This window comes from Eumetopias jubatus, unplaced genomic scaffold (genome assembly GCF_037043125.1).
Source record: "Eumetopias jubatus isolate StellerSeaLion01/CBP00866 unplaced genomic scaffold, mEumJub1_p1.0 scaffold_10, whole genome shotgun sequence".
In the NCBI taxonomy this organism is placed as follows: domain Eukaryota; kingdom Metazoa; phylum Chordata; class Mammalia; order Carnivora; family Otariidae; genus Eumetopias; species Eumetopias jubatus.
In genome coordinates this window covers 53473260-53483185 of record NW_028274816.1, presented here as the reverse complement: position 1 = coordinate 53483185, position 9926 = coordinate 53473260, and the positions used below count along the sequence as shown (strand labels likewise).

The following is a 9926-nucleotide window of genomic DNA, read 5'->3' as shown; positions in this document are numbered from 1 at the left end:
CTTTATACCACTTCTTTTGCTCCTTGTCCCTCAGTTAGTAGGGCCATTATCGAGAAATGCAAAGAGCCAGAAATATCTTAATGTTCAGCCTTGAAGTTTCAAAATAGTCTTATGTAAAGTGAGACAGAGACAATAATTCTGAAGGCCTAACTTTTGATTTGATAGACCTGGAATTTTCAAGTTCCTTGAAAGGCCTTATGGCACGATTGTTGCAAAACCACAGATTTGAGAAGAATGTGTGATAGTGGTCTGTGTAAGGTGGATGATAACTCCCAACGGCTAGGCCCCATCTCTTCCCTAGTACCTAGGGAGGAAGCAGTTCCCTGTACAATGATCTTTTCTCCAGATCTTGGGGGAATTTCATCAGCTATATGGGATGCCTCTACAACCCAGAGTCCTGAAGCATTGCAGTGGGACTTGAGAGCTGTTGGAAGAGGCCCTGAAGTAGCTGAGAGAGGAATGGCAGAGCTGAGAGGGCCCATGTGGATGACCATCAGTGCCCAGACAGGGTTGGAGGTTCCCAGTGGATGCCAGCAGGAATGGAAGCCAAGTACCAGGCATCAGCAGGAATGTGGACATGAGCAGCAGAGAGGCAAAAACGAGACAGTCACCTCCTTCCCACCAGTCCTGTAGCCAAGCCCTGGGCAAGGAGAGTAGAAAGGGAGAAAGCCCTGAGGTGGCTGAGTTTATTCAAACTAGTTAAGTTTCTGCCTACCACTGGGTCAGATGAGGGATTGTTACAACCAAAGTATCATAAAAATAAGCAATATATTAAAATACTTTTATATTATATATATTATGTATATATTTTTGTAAATATATTATTATATTTGAGTTTGCGGCCTGAGAAATTTGCCCGTGCCGCTGAAGTTCGTTGGCATACGATACATATAGTTTTTAAAATACCAAAACAATCCACAAAATTTCCAAATTTTGGAAAATTGTATCATTCTTCCATTCACTCAGGGATTTCTCTTGTAACTCTCTTCAGTGCCATCAGAAAGCCATTCTCCTATGGGAAATATCTAGTTGGCTTGTTTTTGTTTTTGCCCTAGATGGCATTTACCAGTCATGGTTCTGAATGCTTATTATTTCAGAAACTTATATGCCCCCTCTTAAATTCAAATTTGATTTGTTGTGCTTTCTCCCGCAAACTGACATGATGGGAAACTGGATGCCTAGGGACAAAGATAAAGTATTAGCTGGAGTGCATCTTTAACTCAAAGAGTTGATTTAGAACCAGAACACTTTCTAGAAAGAACTTGGATAGACAAACTCCCCTGTCCTTTGTCCTTTGTAGGAGTCAGTAGTTTTCATTAAGTCTTCTTCCACCCCTGGTGCAGTTAGCTATGTCAGTTAAACCACAATAAAACTATTTAAATAAAATAATAAATGTCTATTCCCCCTTATCCTCTCCCCACCTTTTACTTTTTCCTATGTGGCTCCTATATCATTGGAGTCTTTTATAATAAGATGGGTTTTATGTGTTCTTGCATAATAAGCAGGAGAAACCAAAAACAAATCTTCCCCCCAAGAGTCCCAGGCCCCAGTTTTCATACCCTGCTGAGCCCCAGCTGCCTCTTATGTCCACTGAAGATGAATGAAGTAAGCAGCAGAGAAGGAAAGGAATGATGTAAAGGGGCAAGAGACAGGACATAGGAGATGGGGTCTGTTTTAACAGAAGAAGTTGGAGTCTGATTTTTCAAAATCTGCCATACCTCCCAGGGAAATATTAGAACAAAACAGCCAACTGTGGCCTTAAGGTTGGGCTCAGAGTGCTCTGAAGGAGGCTAATACTGATCTCTTGCCCAGCTATCAAGAGAAAGTGACCCATTAGAGTGAAAGGAAAACCAGACTTTAGGTCCAAGTATCAAAGTTCTGGTCTTGCTTTGCCCGTAGCTATGTCAGTGTGAGACACTCAAATTTTCCAGATCTCTGTTTCCTGCAAAATGTGTGGGTTGGAGACAATGAATTTTAAGGGCCCTTTCAGCACTAAAATTCCACTTCTAGTCTTGGGTTATACACCAATCACAGCAGAAACTTTATTAGAAACATAAAATACATCTACAGGAACTCTCTCTGTTCTTCAGCTCTCCACTTGCTCCTCAACTTGTTGACGACCAGTAGTCAGGAAGGGTGTCCTGCAGTCCAGGACAAAAAGCACCTCCTCAGGAACAATGGACAGGTTACTGCAGTAACATCAGCAGCACTAGCTCTAACCTCCAAACCGAAACAGGACGCCAGGTGGCCCCATTTTCAGTCTTTCGGGGTTGAGGGAGAGACTGATATGGACAGATTTCCTCCACCCACATGGGCCCTACTGTAAAGATCCCAGACATCAGCCTGCAACCAATTATGGATGTACAGCCTTTGACTTCCAAAAATGAGCTGATGCCTCCTATGGAACAAGAAAGGATGGGGAGATACATGGATGTTTTAGGAAATCAGAGAGGAATCAGTCCTTCCTCATTCCCCAAACCCCGAGTGTCAGAACCTCTTGGGGTCCACCCAGATGTCTGGTTTTCCAGCCTCTGAAACCACCAGATGTTCAGTTTACCTCCAGTGATGTGAAGTCTTCCTTGGTAGCACTGAATTGTATCATTGGGACAGGGAAGAGAAGGAGCATTCAAACAGTTCCCCAAAGCCACACAGGTTGGGCAGTGGAGGCGTGGTGACATACTGGGAGCTAGAGGGAGAAACAGAGGGCAATTAGGGTATATCCTGCCTCTGGACTTGTCTCTTCTTGCTTCCCTCTCTTCCCCAAGTCTTTGCCCCCACAATCAAGGCCTATCACTGCAACCTCACCATGCCTCTCCAACTGATTCTCTTTGCTATCAGAACCCATCCAACATGACTTCCAAACTGTGTGCTTAGGTGTGAAGACAGAGATGAAAAGGACACAGTTCCTGCCACTGAGATCACCATCTAGAAGAAGGACATGCCAGTAATTATGGTACATCTCAGTAGGCACTATGTCCAAGGTATAATGGCAAAGGAATGGAGGGGTATCTAACCATCTGGGAGAATTTGCTAACTATTTTCACAGAGTGGACACCTGAGTTGAGGTGGAGGGTGAATAGAGGTTAGCTGAGTGAAAATGGGAGTTGGGGTGGGTAGCAAAGTAAACAGCAAGGACAAAGGCTGGGAGGTGTGAGCAGTGTGGTGGATTTCCAGGACTGCGAGACACTGCAGTGTTGGTATTCAGTTGGTAGGCACAGATAGGGGTGGACTGTTTTTTTTTTTATTTTTTTATTGTTATGTTAATCACCATATATTACATCATTAGTTTTTTTTTTTTAAGATTTTATTTATTCATTTGAGAGAGAGAGAACAAGAGATAGAAAGCACAAGAGGGAAGAGGGTCAGAGGGAGAAGCAGACTCCCTGCTGAGCAGGAAGCCCGATGTGGGACTCGATCCCGGGATTCCAGGATCATGACCTGAGCCGAAGGCAGTCGCTTAACCAACTGAGCCACCCAGGCGCCCTACATCATTAGTTTTTGATGTAGTGTTCCATGATTCATTGTTTGTGCATAACACCCAGTGCTCCATGCAGAACGTGCCCTCTTTAATACCCATCACCAGGCTAACCCATCCCCCTACCCTCCTCCCCTCTAGAACCCTCAGTTTGTTTTTCAGATGGACTGTTTTTTGTATGGCCAGCATCCATTCTGATTGGCCAGTACGATATCTATTGTTAAGTATTTTGACTACTGGCCCCAGCTGAAACACAACAAACAAGGAAGAAAGAGAAGGAAGTGAGCTGGAAAGTTAGGCAGGGCCAGATTGCCATAGAGCCTGGCCAAATCAGGGAAGCAGTAACTGCCAGACTGATGATGCCACACCATCCTGCTTGGAAACCTCCACTGACACTTTATTGCTTAATCAACACAAAACCCAACTTAACACCTCAGCCTTCATTGAGAGCCCAGTGCTCTGAGCAGTGTTTAGACCCCAAGGTAACAATTTAGAAAAAGGCAGGCAAAAGCTCTGAGGTTCTTTTGTGTATGGCCCCACTGGGCCGGAGCCAAGTAAGAACACAGAGAAGGAAGACCCGCCATCTTTTCAGGGGTTTACCTGATTTCTCTCAGTGCCCATGTCTTACCTCCCCACGTACCTTGGGTCTCTTCCTCCTTCCACAGCTCCAGTAAGTTCTGCCTGCTGTTGCATAAGGACTCCTCACAGTAGCTGCTGTACGAGACTGTGATTATGCCTGGGGGTGGGGAGTGCTGGACATACATTATCGCCTGTGTCCCATCTGCGACGCAGCCCTTAGTGCCCAAAACTGCTGTCTTGGCCCCTGTTCGGAGACAGGAGGGAAAGACAGGGGATGGCGGGCCTATGGTTTGGCCCCAGGGGAGGGGGAACAGCCCTGCCCACAACATACTCACCCTTCCCCCCACCTGACCCAACTGCCCTTTCTCACTTTACCTGCTTTAATCATCAGAAGGGATTCCTGGCACAATGACTCACTGTCACAAGTCTCAACTTTCTCTGTGGTCCAATTAAACCTCTTCCTTGCGTCCTTTTCTACACTCACCGATATGCCCTTGTGACAGTACAGATTTTGCTTCACTGGGGAGGAAATGAGATCGCGGTTAAGCACCTGCCCGCCCCGCCGCCAGTCCTCCTTCCCCAGAGGTGCCTCCTCCCTGAACCAGCTCCCCCCCGAGACCCCCCGTCCTCACAGGCCAAGGAGGGCGCCCCGAGGAGGACGAGGAACAGCAAACCCTGGACACGACGGGGTCCCATGGCGCCTTTCAGAGCGGCTTGGAGGAGCGGCTAAGGATCTGCGATTTGAGAGAGAAGAGGGGGCTGTTCGGCCTCACACAACGAGGCCGCATCGACCTTCTGGCAAGTACTGTCACTGCGGGGCGCAGCCGGCGCGACAGAAGACTGAGGCCGCCACTGTCGGGGTGGCCCTGGCTAGCCTGCGAGTGGGCGCACATTAGCACGTTTACTGTGCCTCAGCTTCCACAGCTGCAACCCTCCGACCCAAACCCCTATTCTCCGACGACAGAGTTCAACGACCGGCACCCTCCGGCCTCGGGGTCGCGGGTGTGGCCCAGACGCCCCTTCGGCCTCAGGCTCAGGAGGCCTGGTTCAGGCCTACGTTCTCCCACGCCCCGGGATTCTCGGCCCACCAGGCCCCAGGCCCCCCAGAACTCGGAATTCTGAGATCCCAGTCCTGTTCTACCGAGGGATCCAGGGCTTTGGGTTCCAGCCGCCATTTCCCCCAGGATTCTGAGCCCCCCAGCCTCCATCCCGCTCAGACCCAGGAGTCCTGCCCCCCCCCCCCACCCGTCCTCTTTCCTCAGGACCTAGGAATCTGGGTCCCCAGCCCTCCTTTTCTCTTTAAGGGACGCAAATTCCACCTGGCTTTCAGATAACCTCACAAGAACCTCACGGTGCCGAAGGAACGGCCTGGAACGCCCCTCTCGGTCCACTCAGCCTCGGCTTCGTCTCTGAGAGACACGGAAGGCGGGGCCAGCTTCACCCAACAGGTCACTCGAAGCCCCATTGGTCAATGTGAGAGCATCTGATGCGCTTATTGGATGAACCCAAAGGAACGCCGCACCCCATTGGCCCTGGAGAAGCCCATTCCTGCCAGGCTAAGAAGGCACGCATGCGCAGAATGGCGAGTGGCGAGCATGCTGGGGTTGCGGGGAGGTCGCTGTGTTTGCAGCGCCCAGTGGGCAAAGCAGGGTGGGCGGTGCGTCCTCAAACGGCCTCCCTGATCACTTTCTCTCATTGGGCGGTGGAGCCTCTGCTTCTCCAGCCAGGCTAGGAGGTCACAGAGAAATACCGGCTTCAGAGTCATTTCCAGCCCCCCTGACTGTGCGCATGAGCAGTGACTGTGAGGGCACAGGTTGCCGCTGTAGCTCACCCACGTGGCCGTGCCACCACCACCGAGTAGACGTGGCTTTCATTTAGATTTCTTGTTCGTGGCTGAAAATTCTATTTCATTTATATGTAAGCTGTCCAGATCTACATGTAACATGAAGCAAAGGGGTCCTTGGTGTACTCTCAGACTTGATGCTGTTTCTGTGAGTGCTATGGTGTAAATGAATATTTTTAATAGAGAAAATACCACAATTAGAACTTTAAAAAAACTAGGGAGAGTTAATACAAATATAAGAGAAAGCCATTTAGCTAGATCAGGAAGAATATCATGGCCTTTTAGAATCCACCAAAAATGTTTTCAAAGATGAAATAACCCAAGACAAAAGAGTTACAATTAGGTTATACTGTAGCCCCCAATTATTTCATGTTTTAACATTCCAAACACTAAGAATCGGCATGTGATTCCTGGAGGGGATGAGAAATATTTAGGTGTCAGATGCCTTTGCATCTTGGGGCTATAGGACAGGGTGCGTTGGGATCATTAGGAGGCAGGAAAGGATGAAGCACCTTACAAAAGGGCCATGGCCAATCCCATCCTTGCCCCAGCAACCTGCCCAGGGCAGTGCCCACAGATTTCAGGGGAGGAGGTCTCTCTGTATGATGGAAGAGTGAGCATGGCTGATTCTGTCCTCACTGTCTGGCTGGCATATTCTGGAAGCTTTGGCAGTTCTTAGAATAACCGAAGGGACTGTCTTGATTGATGCCCTTTAAGAAGGAACAGACTTACAGGACAGACAGTTTTTAGTGCTCACTGTGGTTTTGGCACCTGCTCCAGGAGCAAAGTAAGAGAAAAGATAGTAAGAAATTCACTTCAAATACTGGGTCCCTGATGCCTGGTCCCCAGTTCTCTCATCTCTCAGGAATCTGTGGGTCCATGTTCCCAGCCCCCTCCTCCCTCAGACCCAGGAGTCCAGGTCCCCAGCCCCCTCCTCCCTCAGACTCAGGAGTCCAGGCCCCCAGCCCTTTCCTCCCTCAGACCCAGGAATCAGGCCCCTGGTTCTCTCCTCCCTCTGACTCAGGGGTCCAGGTCCCAGCCTACTGTCATCTGGACCCAGCAATCCAAGTCACTACCCCCCTCAAGTCTCAGCATCCAAACATAAAATAAAGTACCCTTTGTGTACTTTCAGAATTGGTACTATTCCTAGAAGTTAAGCTATAAATGAATATTTATTTTGAATAGAGAAAATGCCTCAGTCAGAATGGTGTTAGTAAAAGTTCTTAATTTTACATAAAAATATATTAAAAACTTTCAATTGGGGACAGTTAATATTAAGTATAATTATTAATATATTATTAACAAAAACATTAAGGTTAGTATAAATATGAAGAGGTAGTTCTGGTCCCTTAGGCCCTGGGACCCTCCCTCATCCCTTCCCGTCTCTTTGACTAGCACTTGCCCTGCCTCCAGGCCTGACGCCACAGCTGGCTTCTAGCTCCTGTAGTGAAGATCATCCTAAATTGACTCTTGGCCTGTGGATTTGTTTTCTGGGGCTGCCATTACTAAGTACCACAGCCTGGGAGGCTTACACAACAGAAAGGTATTATCATCACACTTCTGGAGGCTGGAAGCCCAAAGTCAAGGTGTGGGCAGGGTTGGTTCCTTCTGAGGGCTGGGAGGGAAGGACCTGTCCCAGACCTCTCTCCTTGGCTTGTGGATGGCTGTCTTCTCCCTGAGTCTTCATATCCTCTGCCCTCTATGTGTGTTTGTGTGCAGATTTTTCCCTTTGAGTAAGGACACCAGTCATACGGGATCGGGTCCCACCTTAATGACCTCATCTTCATTTGATTACCTCTGTAAAGACCTTATCTCCAAATAAGGTCACTTTCTGAGGTACTGGGGGTCAGGAATTTGGAAGGGGGGAGACACAATTCAAGCCATCATATATTGAGAGAGGTGTGTGTTGCAGTTGAAATGGTGAGTACAGAATAGTGTACTCATACACTCCACTCGCCAAGCCTCCAGGCACCCCCCGCTCAAATGGTATTTAAAAAAATATTTCACTTTCCAGTTGTTCATTGCTAATATCTGGAAATATTTAAGAATATGTAGTATAGAATAATATAGAATATTTAAATTTTATTAGCTTGGGTATAGACTTCACTCTAGGGCTGGTTTAGCCCTGCTCCTAAGGTATGATTTTTCTAGGGTCTCTACTGAAAGTCCTGTGTCTTTAACAAGGTCTCTCAGCCCTGGTTTCTTGGAATTTGAATGTTTTCCCTTTCAGAGTGGGCTTTGGACATTGTTCCACATACAGCTCCCAGGAAGGTTTTTTAAAGTTTGTACCAGAATTCCCAAGCTTAGATGAGGGGCTTTTTTTTTTTTTTCCTTTTCTATTCTAAAGTAAATCGCCTGTATGTATCTGCTTGCTTGACCCTAGTCAGGGAGGGAGCATGGCATTTTTATTTGCCATGTGTGTTTTTAATTCATTTTTGGCATTGTAAAGATGGCCCCAACCCACTTCTATATAAAGTAACACAAAAGCAGGCATTCAGAGTTAGTGTGCGTTTAAAACTGTATTCACTGATGTAAACAAAGTAATAGTAAATCTTTCTTTAGGTTCAGTTTTTTATCTTTTATTTTAATTTTTTTTAAAGATTGCATTTATTAGAGAGAGAGAGAGAGAGCGCGCACCAGGGAGGGTGGGAGGCAGATGGAGAGGGAGAAGCAGATTTCCCGCTGTGCGTGGAGCCTGACGTGGGGCTCAATCCCACGACCCTGAGATCATGACCTGAACGGAAATCAAGAGTCAGACGCTTAACTGACTGAGCCACCCAGGCGCCCCACTGGATGTACTTTTCAAGTGTGTGGGGGGACACGTGGGGCTTGATGGATGCCTTCAGGCCCCGGTGGACACCATGAGGATCGTGTCCTGCTGGATGGACTGCCCCCACCTCTCCTCTCTGGCCTCTCGCACAAGCTGGGACCAAGCCGAACCCGTCCCTGCGCCCCCCTCAGCGCCTTAACTGCACACATAATTCCAGCATTCACTTCCGGTCTTCACACAGGCTCAGCCTGCACACGTCTCCTTCTATTAAAGGTCTTTCCCGCCACGTGGGTGCTGCCGCAAGAATCATGAGAGTCACTATTGAATCTTTGGTCCCCCCCTGCCCCACGTGGAATCTGTCACCCAAAGCTCTCCAGGTCCCCCACCTGCCCCGACATTTCTTCTGTTTCTCTACCACTTTCTCCTCCACCGCGACCACGAGTCCAAGTTGTCATTTCCTACGTGAACCTGGCGGGTCTAACCAGCCTTGCAGGGCGTGAGGTTCCTACTGTTGCTGTGACAAACTACCACAACCGCAGTGGCTTCACACAACACAATTTGTTAATCCTAGAGTTTTGTAGCTCAGAAGCCTGACACAGAGCCACAGGGATCGCCCAAGACAATCTCCCCATTTAAAGGCCAGCCTAGTAACAACCTTAATTCCCCGTTGCCTTGTCCAGTCACGTATTCACAGGCTCTGGGGAGCAGGGTGTGGACATCCTGGGGGGTCACTCTTCTGCCTATGACAGCTTCCACTGTCTCCTCTCTCTGGGGCCTTCTCTGGGCGGCAAGCAGAGCGATGCCACCAGAATAACGTCATGTAAATAGATCATGTCGCTTCTGGAAAACAGATCCGTCAAACAACGAATAAATAGTCCCTTTAGACACGTCCGACTGCACTTCGAAAAAGACACAGGGTCCCTCATGTGGCCCCCCAAAGCCCTGCATGATGGGCCCCCGGGCTTCAGGGACACTGGCTGCTCCAGGTTTGAGGGGAGGTGGGTGTGAGTAGGGAGGCTGGGTCCCCCTGTCCTTTCGTTCCTGGGGGTAGATCCCCTTTCTTGCAATTGTGTGGTGGGGTCATGAAGACTCAAACCTTCCCTGTAGCTCTTTACCTCTGTAAAGACCTCATTTGAATGATGGGGCGAAAGAGCCAGAACTCGGCCAGCTGCACATTTCCAGGCGGCCCCAGGGGAGATGCCCCACTGGGTGGTTGCTGCACGCACACCCTCTCCCCTCCATGGTCTCTCTTGAGCCAG

The 9926-nt window shown here is 48.5% G+C and overlaps 1 protein-coding gene across 1 annotated transcript; it reads right to left on the bottom strand.

Annotated features, from left to right (window-relative positions):
- Positions 1-2017: 2017 nt before the first annotated feature.
- On the bottom strand, positions 2018-4750 carry TEX101 (testis expressed 101). Its single transcript, XM_088027172.1, has 5 exons — positions 4687-4750; positions 4430-4573; positions 4116-4298; positions 2558-2686; positions 2018-2398 (listed from the first exon to the last, which is right to left on the bottom strand). Exons 1-5 carry the CDS (start codon positions 4748-4750, stop codon positions 2187-2189), a joined length of 732 nt encoding a protein of 243 aa, XP_087883298.1. The 3' UTR covers positions 2018-2186.
- Between the last annotated feature and the right edge of the window lie 5176 nt (positions 4751-9926).